At 33.0% G+C, this 17,905-nt stretch overlaps 1 protein-coding gene across 2 annotated transcripts in view; it reads left to right on the top strand.

Moving 5' to 3' along the window:
- The window catches only part of STRN3 (striatin 3), a 103,873-nt gene that overhangs the window by 70,887 nt on the left and 15,081 nt on the right, over window positions 1-17,905 (top strand). The window contains exons 8-12 of one of the 2 annotated variants that reach the window (XM_032404893.1): window positions 86-196; window positions 14,505-14,638; window positions 15,992-16,167; window positions 16,362-16,409; window positions 16,711-16,832. In XM_032404893.1, the coding sequence (XP_032260784.1) occupies window positions 86-196; window positions 14,505-14,638; window positions 15,992-16,167; window positions 16,362-16,409; window positions 16,711-16,832 (591 nt within the window). The remainder of the gene's footprint in view (window positions 1-85; window positions 197-14,504; window positions 14,639-15,991; window positions 16,168-16,361; window positions 16,410-16,710; window positions 16,833-17,905) is intronic. The other variant, XM_032404894.1, reaches the window with a different exon arrangement.

Below are 17,905 nucleotides of genomic sequence, written 5' to 3'. Positions count from 1 at the left end.
TTATGTAAAGCTATAACAGTTTACTGCCAACAGCTTGCATTGCCAACTGCTGATTTTTTTTCTTTTAATAATATGCTGCATGTAGATAAAGATGACCTCTCCCCACCTACTGAGGTTTGGGATGTAGACCAGGGACTAATAAGTAAACTGAAGGAACAGTACAAGAAGGAACGAAAGGGGAAGAAAGGGGTGAAGAGTAAGTGCAGATTCTATTATAATTTTTGTATACCAATCTTTGAGAAAAAAATTCTTCAACTCTTGTTTTTTTTTTGTGTGTACCTTTTTTTGGTTTCATAAGGGGGCAACTAACTTTAAACTTCGTTGTATAATTGAAATTTATTTGAATATAACTTAGGATGTGTTATTAATCAAGTGAAAAATCATTTTAAATAATGTTAATAAGGATGAAGGAAAGATTTCAAGGAAGGTTTTTTTTGCTTTAAAAAGTTTACCAAATTGTAAGGACTTACTGGCCTTGGAATTAAAAGTAACAGAAATTTGTTCAAAAGGGAGAAAGTATAAATTTCCTTATTTTTGATAAATAGGGTGTTACAGCTATAACCATCTCCTCTCCAGGTTACATTTCTTAGTTTGGGAATCCTTAAATACAGTGAATATAAAAGCCGTTTTCATCGTTGCTGCTTTCTGGCCTTAATCCAACAGTAAACCGGGAGGGCAGCAGAAAAATCTCTCCTGGGTAGTATTTTCTTGACTACTCTGGTGGAAGGATAGTAGAAAGGGTAGTGATGGCAGTAAGGTTTGTTTGGTCTGTAGTTGAGTAACTTCTTTTCACAATGTTGTATCTGACCAATGTACTATAAAAGTATGAACTTAGCTATAGCACTTCTCAAAGATATAATTCATTTCCATTTTGTGAATCAAACTTTAAAAACAGCCGCATGAAAAGCATCTTCAGACCTTTGAGTATTAAATGAAGAAACTTGAAGCTTATTTTGGGGAAACTTTATTTTGAACTGGCCGTTGATTATTGCTAGTCTCACTTTTTTGACTATGTCAAGGACAAAGTGATGGCAAAGGCTAAAACCGTATAGGCATTCTTTTCATATTCCTTTGTCTGGTGACAGATTAGTTTATAAAATGGCAGGTGTAACGGAAATGGGTGTAAGTTTTTTTTTAGTAGAACTTTTTAAATGGTTTAATTTATTGTGGAAGCTAATAAGGGGAGTTTTGGGGACTTGTTACACAGTTTTCTTTTATAAAATTATGCTAATTTGCTATGCATGTGAATGAAAAGAAATTGTACTCTAAGAAGTTTCAGATTATACAGTGAATTGCTTATTGTATTTAAAAACATTTAGTGCTGGGCAGGGGCTGTGTTCGGCTCTAACATCATTTACCTATATAATTCATGCATGTTTAGTATAAAAGTACTTTTGCATGATTGACTATTCGAATATAGACATGACGACATTAGAATTTTGGGGTTTAGGTCTTTTTAATGAAATGTAGTTTATTTTAATATTAGATTACTGGGGCGCCTGGGTGGCTCAGTCGTTAAGCGTCTGCCTTCTGCTCAGGTCATGATCCCAGGGTCCTGGGATCGAGCCCTGCATCGGGCTCCCTGCTCCGTGGGAAGCCTGCTCCTCCCTCTCCCACTCCCCCTGCTTGTGTTCCCTCTCTTGCTATGTCTCTCTCTGTCAAATAAATAAATAAAATCTTTAAAAAATGTATTAGATTACGTATTTTATGTATGCTGTTCACGAACTGACTCATCTGCTGAAGGTTTCTTTAGAAAATGTTAGATAATGTTGCTTTAATTTAAAATATAAATACCCCATTTTCCCCCCTGATATGATTAGATCTATACCTTTTTGAGGTTTAGAAAATAAGATATAAATCAATTGAAGGTCATTTTTACTTGTAGGCTTTAAATGTTCCTAAAAAATGTTACACCTGCATCTTTAAGAAATATTAGAAACAAATGAACTGAAACTAAAATTCAAAACCCCCATAAAATTTTAATTTACTAAATTTTTAAAAATAGGACCATAGTATGAACAGGTTTGTTATTTGCCTATTTAGCTGACACTATATAGAAGACATCATTTCATGTCAATAAATATTCCTCTGTGTAACATGTTTTTAGTTTTAACCAAACTATCTTGTTAAATATAAGATTGGAGAATTATGTGGGCAAAAGGGGATTGCTGTGATATAAATTAGGAGCTGGGGCTTGCAGAGGCTCTCATGTCTCAATACTGTTTTATTATCTAGGTATGTACTGTATTATTTAGCCAGGTCCTTTTAATTTTGGTTTTATGTCTTTTTTTTTTTTTTTTTAAGATTTTATTTATTTGAGAGAGAGAGAGAGAGCGTGAGAAGGGGGAGGGGGAGAGTCAGAGGGAGAAGCAGACTCCGCACTGAGCAGGGAGCCCGATGTGGGACTCGATCCTGGGATTCCAGGATCATGACCTGAGCCGAAGGCAGTCGCTTAACCAACTGAGCTACCCAGGCGCCCTGTTTATTTTTTTAAAAAAGGAACTAACTTTGTTTATATAACCATAAAAATAATACATGCTTGTTACTCAGACAGTATAAGAAGTATAATATATAGAAACAAAAAGAAAAATGTAAAAAATACCCACAATCTTAATACTTAGAGATTAATATTTGACACATATCTTTACAACTTTTTCTAAGTGTTGTCTTTTATATAAACCTCATTTTTAATTTTTTAACAAAAATATCATATTATTTTTAATTCATTTTGTCTTAAGTGTTTCACAGTCATCTGAAAAAAGATATAATTTTAATGGTTACATAGTTTTGCAGTTGGTAGATTTAACCTAGCCTCCATTAGTTAGACCTTTAGATTATTTCTCATTTTTAATGTTTTTACAGATGTCAGTGTCTTAAGGTTACCTGTGTATATAGATATAAAGATGAGGTTTCCAGTAAAATGTCTCAGGAATGAATTAGGAGGTAATGTGTTTCTTTTTACACTTAATTGTGAATTTAAATAATACCTTTTTGCTCTTGAATATATCGAGTTCAGTATGAACATGTTGGCTCTGAATCCCTGATATGAAGATAAACTTAAGGAAATAAAAACATTTTTTTAGTTGATGGATCATAACTTCTGTCTTAATGTAGGTAGATCATATTGATACAAAGATATAATTTTACATGAAAAGGATAATTGATGAATTTTCTTCTTAATAGCTTCTTTGTTGAGTTTTATTCTGATATTTTATTAGAGCTTTGTACAAGATAGAATAATTCATAAACTGTAGTCTTGATTTCTTTATTTCCTTTATTACAAAATGTGAATGAGTTATAACCACTGGATCATAATGCTACATTTCTACAGATTTTTTTCTAGCTTCTTGGAAGAAAATTATATGCTGATTTTACCATATAGATTCAGCAGATGTAACCCAAACTAATTGCTTTTTTTTTTAATGGAAAGAAAAAAATGGTGAGAATATCAGCTTTTTAACTTTGTAAAGACTCAACCATGATTTGACTCTTAAATGGAAAGAATTCTAAAACTTGGAGCTGAGAAACTAGTGGTTATTTGTCTTTTAACTTGTTTACTTCACTACACCTTTCTTTTTTTGCACCTGAGGCAAAAGAAAATGACTTAAATGTGACACCTTTGCCTTGGATTGTAGATACAATTCAGTATTAATTTTATGCTAAGTGACATATACTTAGGAGATATACTTTATTAATACTTCTAAAAGTAAAGACCATGGAACTAAAGAGACTTGATGCAGTTATTTTGTTCTCAGGCTTCAAAAGTGTTAAGATTCCTTTTCTTTTTAACTTTTTATTGACATAATTTCATACTTACGGAAAAGTACAGTTGCAAGAATAGTACAAAGAATTCCAGGTAATTTTCACTCAGATCCCCCAGTTGTCAACATTTTACCGCATTTGCTTTATTCTTTCTCTCTGTAAATATATACATTTATTATTTTGAATAGTTCAAAAAATGAGTAGGTTGCAGACATGTTGTTCCTTAAATGGTTTAGCATGTTACCTGACAACAAAAACATCCTCTTAAGTGACCACAGTACAGTGATGAAAATCAGGAAATTAAATGATACAGTACTGTTATCTGACCTACAACTCAGTTTTCTTTTATTCTTTAATAATTTCTAAGGGTTCTGTAATTGGGGAAGGGAGTTGGGGAGGTTCTAAATTTATTGTTACGTTAAAATTTTGGTCTGGCAGGATTTTTCTAGAGAGGTTTTTGATGGTCTCCATTTTGCTCTGTTTTATACCTCAGTAAAAATGTGTAAATCAATAACAAAAATCAGTGTGTAGCATCTAGGGTAAGTGTGAAGCATCTGAAATTTGAAACCTTGAGTTAGAATATGAGGAAGGAGTTAAAAAATTTTTAAGACTTCTTTGATTTTTGTCTGTTTCGGGTTTTCAATGTGGAAAGTTTAAATTGTGGATTGTGATATGTTTTCTTTTATAGATGCTCTTATTCTATGGCTTATTGTTATTCCTATGCTATTTAAGACCTTTAAAATTGATGCTTATTAAAATTAGATTATTTCATATATTCAAACGATTTATAGGCTTTTCCCATTTCAAAGACTCACATTCTGAGAATATATATGTTTACAGTTCTGGTTCTTAATGAATGAACTTGTCTTAGTTTTCTTCATGATTGTCATTGGTCCTAATTTTCCTGTCTTTTCCATGTATAGAATATGATTGTCATTCCCCTTCCTTACTGATGTTACAGAATTGCTACACATCCTTTGACTTGTCAATACATTGGAAAAGGAAAGTCTTTTAACTTTTTCAATATTTTTAAAATATAAATTATGAGTGAGTGTCCCTGGATTGTTTTCTAGTTTTTAAAAAAATTTTATATTAGTGTTTGTCACTTGTTATTCCAGATCGAAGATGATAAACCATCACCAGAAAATGTATATTTTTGTCAAGTGTGACTTTTGTCCTAATGTCTGTATATTGGACATTTTAACACTTAAGGAGAAATTATTCTTTTGTAGCAGTAACTTTTAGTAGGCTTTTAAAAACAACTTGGTGCACACTATAAAATATCTTTGATATTTTAAAAAAGATTTTATTTATTTATTTACCTATTTATTTGAGAGAGAGAGAGAGAGCCTGCACATGAGCCCAGGGAGGGGCAGAGGGAGGTAGAGAGTCTCAGGCAGACTCCTTGCTGAGTGTGGAGCCCCACACTGGGCTCAGTCAGTTCCATGACCCTGAGTTCATAACCTGAGCTGAAATCAAGAGTCAGCCGCTTAACCCATTGAGTCACCCAGGTGCCCCAAATATCTGATATTTAAGCTGCTTCTGTTTAGGAGAGAGTATAAATTTGAAGAATCCATAAAACAGTTAAGTATTCTCTCTCTTGCATCAAATCAAAGACAAAAAACAGTTGTCTCATATTAAAGGGTTGCAGTTGGTTTTCTATTTCCTGTTTTAATTTCACATCTTATTTTATGTATGTATGTATGTATGTATGTATGCATGCACGGGAGCCCAACACGGGGTTTAAACTCACGACCCTGAGATCAAGACCTGAACTGAGATCCAGAGTCAGACACTTAACTGACTGAACCACCCAGCAGCCTGCTTTCACGCTTTTAAAACAGACCGTTCAGTTCAGCTCAGATTTCTTTTCTTTTCCCTCCCCCCTTAGACAATACCTTAACTTAGACATTTTGACAAGGGTCAGAAAGTATCAGATTGATACTCTTTGAATCAGTACACTTTTTAAAACTACGGAATCACTTTGTAGCTGAACTAGTTTTTTCTTATTATTATTGTGATGTTATTTTTTTTTAAGATGATAGTTTTCATGTGAAAGCTTTATTTTAATTAGAACAATAGTCAGAAAATAGCACAGATCTAGCAAACATGACAACTAAATCCTTATTTTAAAATAAACTTATCGGGGCACCTGGATGGCTCAGTCTGTTAAGTGTCTGCCTTCGGCTCAGGTCATGATCCCAGAGTCCTGGGATAGAGCCCCACGTTGGGCTCCCTGCTCAGCGGGGAGCTTGCTTCTCCCTCTCCTCCCCACTCATGCTATCTCTGTCTCTCTCTCAAATAAGTAAGTAAGATATTAAAAAAAAGCAAACAAACCTATCTTTTCCAGATTGGCTGCTTAACAGTTGCTTTCACTGTAGAATATAAGGTTTGATTAACAAAGGGGGCCACTTAGGAGAGAGGGAAAATGTTAGATTCAGTAAAAAAGTACTTTAGTACTTACAGTAATAGTCTATAGAAAGATAAATTCCATTAAGTCCTGAATATGTATGTTTGAGAATAAGTATGGGTTTATTAAAAACACAAACATGGGAGACATCAGTCCATAGTTTGGCTTACACATGCTATAATTAGTATGTTTTTCATTGTCCTGTCATCTGTTTAGAAGATTGTACATTTAGAAGATTTGATGGTCATGGTTAAGAGGTAGGTGGGTTGTTTGATAATTTAGAGTAGTAAAAAAGTTTTTCTTGGGGCACCTGGGTGGCTCAGTCCATTAAGCATACGACTCTTGATTTCGGCTCAGGTCATGATCTCAGGGTCATGAGATTGGGCCCTTTGTCAGGCTCTGCATTGAGCATGGAGCCTGCTTGGGATATCTCTTTCTCCCTCTCCCTCTGATCCTTCCCCACCCCCCCACCCCCACCTAAAAAAAAAAGTTTTTCTTGATGTTAAGTTAGATAAAGTATTTCTCCTATAAAGTCCAACAATAATTAAGAATCAGGTTTTATTTAATAAATGCTTAATGAGTTTTCATTTAGGGCCTTGAATATTTTTATAATATGTGTAATATTCTTTATACTAATACATTTACAGTTTTTTCTTCTGCTAATTAGGCTTCAGATTTATTTGAAATTGCATTTTGTTACATTTATTATATTTAGAATATTGGATAGATTTAGAAAGAGAATGAAGACACATTAAATTTGTAGTTGAAAGGTATTCTACAAACTAGGGGTTACATAAGACTGTTATATCTGGTTATGAAATCTGCTTTAATCTTTTAGCAGCTTTTGGGCAACTAGAATTAAAGCAGGGTTCTTACATCGTCTCCTGAACTTGGCACTGTGCCACACAAAGACTAATGTTTGGCTATAGTATGAAAAAATAATTACAGTTATTACATAATTTGGGACCTTCAGTTTAAACAAAAACTTTCATGTTATCTCCTATTTTCCTTTTCTTCCATGTTTCTCAGTCTGTGTGTTCAGGAAGATTATGACTTCACATGTGTAATAAAACTTTTTTTCTCATCTTTATTATTTTTGACATTAGCTCTCATGAAATTACCTGTAAGATAATATCTGATAAAGTAAAATGTTATGGTACATATAGTATAATAAGAATGAGCAGGGAAAGATCAGCAAAGGCTTCATAGAGGAGAGCTGGAACTAGTTTGAAGGTATAGGTAGAATTGTGGTAAGTTGCAGTGCATGTTAGAGATAGAACTTGTATGTGTGTGTGTTATAAGGAAACTTCTTTGAGTCTAGAATCGAGGAGATTTATGTTGTGAAGCATTAAAAGATGAGATTGGATAGGAAAAATAGGATCAGATCAGGAAGCACATGCAGGGTAAAGTAAAAGATTTTAGTTAGCTTTGATCCAGAGAATGTTAAGGTGCCACTTGTGGTTTCTGAATTAGGGGTGATAATTGTGATAATTTTAGAAAATTAATTTTACTGTGGTTTTCTAGTTTGATCGAAGGTAAATGGAGCTGGGAGTTAGGAAAACTAATTAGGAATCCATGGCAGTAATTGATAAGAATGAAAGCTTTGATTAGAATAAAGTCAACAGGGTAGATTAACCTGAAGTATAATAAAGGGGAATTTTTTTTTCTTGGTAGTGAAAATTCATTTTAAAAACAACCCCCCCCCCCTTTTTACAGTTGAGGAATTAAAAAAAAAGATTATTTTTAGTTAATGTGGAGGGGGTTGTGCAGAGGGAGAGGGAGAATCTCAAGCAGACTCCCAAGTGAGCATGGAGCTGAATGTGGGGCTGAGCCCCACAATCCCAAGATCATGACCTGAGCCAAAATCGAAAGCGGGATGCTTAACCTACAGAGCCACCCAGGTGCCCCTACAAGTTGAAGAGGAATTACTAAAATGTAGTTGCGGAATTTTAAGATTAGAAACCAGAGCAATGGTGGTGATACTTGTAAGTGGAAAGGTTATAATGGAGAGCTGTTGTGTGAGTAAGGATGACATTTTCTTTTATGTCGAATTTAACTGATGGTTAGACATCCAATTGGCAGTTTTTCATTTGTTAGAGAATTTGTTTGCAGTCACTCAGTGTCAGGGAGAAAATCCTCAAATAATCCCCATAATAATTATTTTAGAAAATTCAGACTATTTGACATACTGCCTACTTTCACGCAGAAGTAAAGATACATAAGCATTTCTGAGAAATGAGGGATTACTGTTAAGCTGATAAATGTATAAGATTTCACCAATTTCCATTAATTCTTAACATCTCACTGCCTAGCATTTTGTTAGGGGTATATAGATGAATGATAGTTTCTATAGAGTTACTAATATTCTAATAGCCAAAATGAAATTTAATAATTATGTAGCTAATTATTCCATTAATGTTGGCATTAGTACATACAAGGTCATTGACTATAAAATATTTTCTTTTGTCTTTTCAAATTATTTTTTCTGACGTTCTTAAAACTGTTTTCTTTTAAAATACTTAAGAGAAATAGTTCTTCTGTCATTCCTGAAGTTCAGAGTTAAAGTTCAAAAGCAGATGCTTTTGAGTTTTGTATATTTTGGCCTGAATTATCCAAGCAACAGCTGAAATTCTCCCTTTAAATTTATGACCCATGACAGTGTTGACTTTTCATACTATTATGAGAATCTCAGAGCACTCATGGGTAAATGAGACTTTTCAAATTTGGGAAAAGTGAAAAAAAATTTTGAGAAAAATTGGGGTTGCTTTGTTAATGACACTTTTGTGTAAATGTGGCAGGAAAATATCCACATAAACACCAGGGAAATTCAATTGTTTGTTGCCCTCTCATATAAAAATCATGTGAACTTATTTAACTTTTTAAGATAGTGAATTAAATTGGAAAAAAACTCATGTTTTATTCTGTATTGTTAAACGTTAATCTTAAACACCAAAATTTCCTTTTATTTTAAGGGTATCTGTATCTGTGAGCTTACAGAACTTCGGTTGAGTGACAGTAGACTCAGTTTTATATATAGATATAAAACATAGTGGATATATATTTCTCCACAGAAATTGTGAATATATTAAGTATTTAAATCTTTTTAATATTTTTGGAGGGATGGTTTCGGAAATTGAAGATACATTTATCTGAGATTTTTATAACTGGAACTTCTGAAAAATAGCCTGTTTTGTTAGTAAGTTAGTTTTAAAGGCTGCTAGCAAGTCAGGTGGTAGCCATTAAATGAACCTCTACTGCTGACATTAATTTACAGGTGTCAACAGGACAAAACTCTATGACCTGATAGCTAATCTGAGAGATAAATTGCCCCTCATCCCTTCAGGACTTTTTTTTTGTAAGAGAGGTGGTGGTGGTGGGGGGAATCTTAAGCAGGTTCCGAGTTGTGTGGGGCTCGATCTTACAACCCTGAGATCATGACCTGAGCAAAATCAAGAGTTGGATGCTTAGCCAACTGAGCCACCCAGGTGCCTTTGCCTTCTAATCAGGCAGGGTCAGCTTCTACTAGAATGACTTTTTTTTTTTGAGAGCGAGAGATCATGGTGGGGGGGTGGAGGGAGAAGCCCACTCCCTGCTGAGCAAGGAGCGATGCGGGACTTGATCCCAGGACTCTGGGATCATGATCTGAGGGGAGGCTTAACTGACTGAGCCACCCAGGCATCCCGAAATTTTGGCTTTTATGTCTACATATTTTACTTTTGTTTTTAATGTTAAGTGGAGTTGTTTCTACCATAAGTCAATTCAGAGTACCTTTCTGAAATAAAACTTTAGCTTACAGATCTAATAGCAGGAAAACAGTAGTTTAAAAAAGGACTTTAAGGAGTAATATATGGGAAAAAACTATTTAGTTATTTTGTCATATTGCTTGAATTTAGGTAATAACTACCACTTTCTTAGAAGACATCTAAATTCCAGACATTATACTTGAAACTTTATATATAATTTCTAAAGATATATGGAACAAATGCTTAATTTAATTATTGTAGAATAAAGGAGTAGAATTATTGTTTAACTTGGTACCAGATATATACTATCTAGTAATGAATTTTCTAAAATGTGTCTAAACTAGAAATGTGTAGGAAATGAAAGTACTACTTAGGCATTTTTACCAAAATTGATTTTAGCTGAAGATGTGTAGATATACTTGAGTAACTTAGAATTCTAGGTCTAGATAGTTATAATTCTAAGTAATGAAACTGAATTCTCACTAAAGGTTTGTTGTGATATATGAGTGTATGTGTGTGTATATATATATATATGTGTGTGTGTGTGTATATATATGTGTGTATATACACATAAAAGATAATTTAGTATCTAATAATTTGGTGTATAGAGTATATTTCATTGTTGTTTCTGCTTTTGCTGTATAAGGGAGTTTGATGCCCCAGTTAAATATTTTTGAATACCTTGGTTTTTTGTTTTTTTAAAGGTTTTATTTATTTGAGAGAGAGACAGAGAGAGAGAAAGAGCACACAAGTGGGATGAGGGGCAGAGGGAGAAGCAGACCCCCTACTGAGCAGGGAGCCCAACGCAGGGCTTGATCCCAGGACCCCGGGATCATGACCTGAGTTGAAGGCTGACGCTTAACTGACTGAGCCACCCAGGTGCCCTACCTTGTTGTTTTTTTCTTTTTAAGAGTTTTTGAGTAACACATTTTCCATACAGTTAAATAATTTTGCATTTTTCCCTCACAGCCATCTCTGCATGTATTTACCATTCAGCATAATCTGTAACAAAATTTGAAGTAAAGAAAATCACTAAAATAATAAAACCAAAACAAAATATATTAAAGCGTGAAAAATAACAAGAATAGTAAAATAGTCTGTTGATTTTTCCAGATCTCTTTTCCACTATTAAGCTATTTTCCTGTTTTACTTTAGGAGTTATTTTCTGTGCATGTACCAACTCCATTATTTATTTTAGCCATTTAGTAGTGACTTAGCTTCCTTAGCTTTTGGTCTGTTTTACCAAATAATACTTGGAAAACTTGCTAAAATTTTTGTAGTTAATAATACATATAAACTGTAGGTTTTGCAAAAAGGCAAAGCATACTAGCAGAAATAGAGACCCTTTTAAATGCCTCAAACCGTTGACCTGTGGAAAAAGCCAGTCAGGGCCCACACACTACACAAAAATCAGTTTAGAGCTCTGAGAGTGTTTATGTATATGTGTACTTTTTTTTTTTACTTTTTATTTATTTATTTTTTTAAGATTTCATTTGAGACACAGAGATACAGAGAGAGAGAGAGAGAGAGAGAGAGCATGAGCAGGGAGAGAGACAGAGGGAGAGGAAGAAGCAGCCTCCCCACCAAGCCAGGAGCCAGATGCAGGGCTCAATCCCAGGACCCCGGGATCAGGACCTGAGCCGAAGGCAGATGCCCAACCATCTGAGCCACCCAGGCGCCCCTTTACTTTTTACTTTTTAAAGATTTATTTATTTTGTGGGGCAGAGAGTGCACGAATTGGGGGATGGGCAGAGGGAGAACCTCAAGGGGCCTCCCCACTAAGCACGGAGCCCAACTTGGGGCTCAGTCCCACCACCCATGAGATCATGACTTGAGCTGAAACAAAGAGTTGGACACTCAACCGCCAGCTACCAGGTGTCCTGTGTGTGTGTACTTTTTAAAGAAAAAATTTAAGTCAATGATCTAACTCTTGCTTAATGATGGAAGGAGGAGGAGGCCAATAAGCACGAACCTCATTAAACTTTTTAAAGGGTAAATCTTTAATTAGAGTTTGTTATTTAAAAAGATGCAAATTCAACTTTGACCTAGAGCTGAGAAGGGAACATTAGAGTTTATAATCTCTTATTTCAGTGGCATTTTCCAACTTTTTGTTTTCTTGTTGAAGTTCATATCATACTACATTTTATAAAGAAAAAATGTCTGGTTTTAACCAGACTATTTTTTTTTTTTTAACCAGACCATTTTTAATAAAGATTGAAGATATACCATGTCACCACTGGCATAAGTGGAATTAATTATTTGGCTGTGTTCTTTAGGTTTGAGATAAAATTGAAGGAGAAAGGAAGAGTTTGTTTGATATGTGAGCTATAGCTTTCCTTGGTCAGTTGTGTCCATAAAAAGGAGAATTAGTTATAGATGTATGAAAAGAACTTTGTTGTAAGATCCCATTTTGTAGACCCCAAGATTTCCAAAAAAGAAAATGCTAATACAATAATAGTATTCTTAAATTGCTTGATGAAATCTGTGAGGTTATCTGATAAAAAGTATCATAATTTTCTTTATTAAAAACTACTTTTAATAATTTTTTTCTTTGAATTGCAAATGACATTTTTTATGTTTATGCAGTCATTTGCTGGAGGTAGTTAATATAAATAAAATGAATTTATATAAATAAAATGAATTTATAGAATAGAAACTAATTCCCTCTGCAAAAAAACAAGGGCAAATAAATTGAGTATTTACTATGATTACTGTATGCTCCAGTGATGGGTGATTATGGAAAGTAGAAATAGAGCACAAAATACTTTTTTCACATAGCTATATTTGTAATAAATGCTGAGTGAGCAGTAAGCTTGCTATATATAAATAAATGTATATAGAGTGAGCTGGAGAAATATAGTCATATGCTTAATTAGAAATCTGGTTAAAAGTAGTTAATATTGCCCAGCCAACTTCCCTTCACATGCCCCTAAATTCCTCAGCAGCTGATCAGAAATATCTCTGCAAAAGCTCTATATAATAATGCAAAATAACTTGTTACTATGTTAAAAGTAATTTATTGGGCTTTTATTAAGATTTATGTTAATGAGTGTGTAATTGTGAGTGGGAGGAATTGTGGCAGTTTGTTCTAACTTGTCTTACAAATTACAAGATTAAAAGAAAAATTTGTCCTTGTACTGGCTAAAAATGCTTTGAGAAAATATTACTTAATGAATTTTAATGTAGTTATTCTTAACATAATTTTAAACTATTAATTTTATAGTTTTTTGCAGCTTCTGATATTACCAATAACTGCATACTAGACATTGGTAGGAAGGATCAATTCTGTAGATTTAGATTTAATAAGCATAATCATTGAAAGATTAAATACGACTAACATATCTGTGTATATTTCCTGTCAAATTTATTCCAGATTGATTGCTGACTCACAACTTCATTTTAGCAGTGTCATTTAGGATCCTATTTGAGTCAAACTATATAGCTTACTTTGATAATTAATAAAATAAGATATTCTAAATAAAGATAAATTTTACATTTGCAGTAGTATATATTTAGGAGAAGTTGACTTGTGTCTTAGAATAATTTTCAGTAGTATTAGTGATGACTAATTTCATTACATCTGTTATGTTTCTTGTAGTATATTAAGTTTATATTATTTTTCATAGGAAATTTTCAAATTTAATAATTAGCTTGAGTTTTTAAATGTTTCCCTTTTAAATTTGCTCATGAATTTTAAATGTTTTTTGATATGTTGAGTTGTTTTGTATTACAGTGACTTGTGTACTTCCTTCTTGTATCATCAGATTAAAATTTTGCTTTCGAAGCATGTATAATACTGAGAATTATTCCTTGTACTATAACTTTTGTAGCAAAATACTTACGTAATAATATAGCTATTCTGATTATGGCAGCGTTTGGTTTTAATTGGCCAAAGTAACAGAAATTTAATTTAAAGTTGTATAGTTAGTCAATAGAGTAGTTATTTTATTTTAGAAGTATGGTAGATAAAAGGAAAGTTAAAATAAGAAATCATAGTCAAAGCTTGAAAACTGGAAAGCATTTTGAACATCACATGGATTAACCTTTTACAGAAAGGAACCTGACAGTGTTGGTTGTAGAACTGCCCTTTTCCTAGAACATTGTTGTTACTGGAGTAATCTGAGCAATTTAAGGCTTCATTTCAGTAAACTGATAAACTGGAAACCATTTACATTTGAATGCTTGCATTTTTATCAGGGACTAGAATACCTAGCACATCTAAGCAGATGCGATACAAAGCAAAAGGACTCTAACATTTAAAAAATACTATAGTTCTAATTGTACCAAAGTGATAAGTGATTTAAATAGACAAAGCACAAAGCCTTTGTGGCCCCCCTCCCATCCTGGAATAATATATCTAGTGCATATTTGATTAGAAGATTATGTTGCAGTTTGTAAATAAGCAAATAAGTATTTGTTTATTACTACTCAGTAATAGGATTTTTTGAGTGGAAGAAATAGGAGGGAAGTGGGAAAACAAAAAATAATTATATTAATATTGTAACTGTTAAGTGCTTACATTTCCCCCACAATATTGTCTTGTACTGTATGATTTTTCAGCATTTAAGAAGCGGTTTTGTTCTTTATAGCTGAACCAATAACGTTTCCATCTGGAGGAGGCAAGTCATTTATTATGGGTTCTGATGATGTTTTGTTAAGTGTACTGGGCCTTGGAGACCTTGCAGACTTGACGGTAACAAATGATGCAGACTATAGTTATGATGTAAGTGCAGTTTTATTTTTAATTTTTTAATGATTTAATAGAAGGCTCCTTATTTTTTTGGAAACACTTATAAAACAGAATTAATGTCAAGGTGCATGGAAAAGATAAGTTTAAGTGTGTCAATATGTTGATTTGAAGTGACATGTAGTTTTTCTTTTGTAATTTGTGGTGTTTAAATTTTCTTAGGTATTGTGGTGGATTAGCTAGAAGTTTGGGATGATTGATTACCTTATAATATTGGTTGATTAATACCAATCTTGAGTAGTCAACTCTCAATTATCTACTCAAATTAAGCCATATTTTGGTGTCAACAAGAGAAAAAATAGGTAACCTGAATCACTTGCCTTCAGGATACTTCTTAAAAATTATGTTTTATTTTTGAACTTTTATTTTTGTAAGCATAATGTTAAAGTTAGCTTGCCATTTCCTGAATACTTACTTAGTCCTTCATTTGAGGGATGGGGAGAGAATGGAGATTGGATGGGAAGGGTAGTGTTCAGAGGTGAAACTTTTCTTGGATTAAATTTTTTATAGACAATAAACACTCAATTGAGAGTTAACTATACTTGTTTAGATTTTGTATGAATGAATTTGCAGTTTTTCAGCAAATTAATTTTTTCCCTTTTGTAACATTTCTTTTTTCTACATTTTATACTTACGTTATACCTAGATTGGCATGCTTTTTAGAGACATCAGCCTTGGTGGGCTGGATTATTCTCATTAATATTTTCAAAGTATATAAGCAACTAAATTCTAGTAAACTTTTGACTACTTTAGAAGTGGTTTCACAGCCTGTCTTTACAGATGGAGAAATGAAGGTGAAAAGATTAACCTCTTACCAGTATCAACAATAATGAAAATAGGATGACAATATTCTTAAAGTGTCTTTAGTTCAGACTTTTGGAAAGTACCTTAATTTGCTTCCTTTAAAAATTTCACATGCTAATTTTCTAAATGACAACTGTATTGTTAATACTGTTCTCTTGGATTTTTGGTAGTAATTTATATAATTTTTATTGTTTTCATGTAAAGCATTGCAGCATGGTAGTTTTTTTTGTTGTTCTCATCTGACTTTTAATAGGACTTTTGGGTTTAGCCCGATGATTAGGTAAAACAGATTAAGGAACTCTTCATTTGATCTAGGTATTTGAAAGCTAATTGAAGTTATTCTTCTTAGTATCATTTATTAAATGATAAAGATTTGTTATAAAGTTTTTAAGGTACATTAAATTTCCACCGGACATTTTAGCAAAGCAGTTTAATATATATATTTTACACACCAAAACACACAAAACTCCACATGCCTATCAGTTTACTACTTTTACCACTAAATATTGCACTCTTTCTTTTTAGTTGCCTGCCAATAAGGATGCCTTTCGAAAGACATGGAACCCCAAGTATACACTACGTAGCCATTTCGATGGAGTACGGGCATTAGCTTTTCATCCTGTAGAACCTGTGCTGGTTACTGCCTCTGAGGACCATACTCTGAAACTTTGGAACTTGCAAAAAACAGTTCCTGCCAAAAAGCAAGTATTTTCATGTTAGCCTATCTTTTTTCCTTCCAAATTTGCTAATAATTTTAAGTTAATTACCCTTCTTTATGGTTCTCTTTTTTTAAGCTTTCATTTGATCTTTACCTAGTGATTCTTGAATGTCAGCCAGTGATTTGCAGTTACTTAATTACCTCCTCCTCCCCTACCCTTCTTTTCTCCTCTTTTAGGAGTGCCTCTTTAGATGTAGAGCCTATCTACACATTTAGGGCCCACATGTAAGTTTTATTGAATTTGTACTTAAATTAACAACCATAGTTATTGTTAACTATTATTTATCAACCCTCAAACCTTAAAATTTTCTCATAATGTTTGTTTTATAATAGAAAAGACATTCGTTGAGTAGTATTTCATTTGATTAATAATTGTATTAGTGAGAATATAATCAGTACTGTTCAAATTTACGTTTTAAATTTTAAACAGTTTTTAGATACCGCATGAATTTAGAGGTTGGGGGATACAGATAAGAGTTTCTTCTTAGACTTTCTAAGTAATTTTTTGCCTCTTTTCCTATAATAGTGGTCCTGTTCTATCATTAGCTATTAGTTCTAATGGAGAACAGTGTTTTAGTGGTGGTATTGATGCAACCATCCAGTGGTGGAATATGCCTAGCCCTAATGTGGATCCCTATGATACATATGGTAAGTGAAAGGCTTAAAACATTTTTTTAAGTGAATGGAGCTGACAAAATGTTATTATAAGGTTGTTTAAACATGTATTAGTCTCCTCATTTAGTTTTCATTTGCTATTAATTTGCTTTATTAAAGGGAAAAATTAAGCAGTATCATTCCATGGAATATTTAAGCCTGTGAATTGGTACTTTATTGTCCAAAAATAAAAAAAAACTACATTAAAATAATTAATTTTAGTACTAGTTAACAAAAAGGAGAACAAAATTTAATATAAGGAACAATTTTTTAAACTTAAGAGTTTATGTAGTTCAAAAGTACTTAGAAGAAAGTAGAAACAAATTGTGGCAGTCAGTGTGTAAATCAGTACAACTTTTTAGAGGACAAAAAATTTCTTTATTAAAACCCTTTTACTCACAAATGACACTTTTAGAATCTGTCCCATAGAAATACCTGTACCTGTATTCAAATATATTTATAAGGTCATGTTTGTAATTATAAAAAAATAAAAGAAAAGGAATATTTATTAGTATGAGAAGAGTTAAATGAACAGTGATCCACTTAATGGTTGGTCCATTTAAAAAAATTTCAGGAGCGGGATGCCTGGGTGGCTCAGTCAGTTAAGCGTCTGCTTTTGGCTCAGGTCGTGATCCCAGGGTCTTGGGATTGAGTTCCGCATCGGGCTCCTTGCTTAGCAGGGAGCCTCCTTCTCCCCCTGCTTGTGCTTTCTCTCCATCTCTCTCTCTGACAAATAAATAAATAAAAAGCTTAAAAAATGAATGTACTCTGACTCTGACATTGTTAGACATTAAAAAAATTTTTTTTCAGGAGCTCTTGGTCTTTTTATTTAACACACACTTGGTGCCTAAATTTGCCAGGTATAGTGTTAAGCACTACATCAAGAAATAAGAATTAGTCTAGTGAAAAGACAGACATTAAACAAATAAGCAAGGAGGTGGAGTCTGTGGTTAGAAATTATAATAAGCAGTATGAAGATATAAGTACTATGGAAGAGAATCTTTAGATATAGTCCAAAATAGTGACATTTAAGCCAAAATCTAAAGGATAAAAGGAAACTTAAGGTG

Source organism: Phoca vitulina, unplaced genomic scaffold (assembly GCF_004348235.1).
Source record: "Phoca vitulina isolate PV1807 unplaced genomic scaffold, GSC_HSeal_1.0 scaffold7, whole genome shotgun sequence".
NCBI classification, from domain to species: domain Eukaryota; kingdom Metazoa; phylum Chordata; class Mammalia; order Carnivora; family Phocidae; genus Phoca; species Phoca vitulina.
This window is presented reverse-complemented; position numbering and strand designations above follow the sequence as displayed.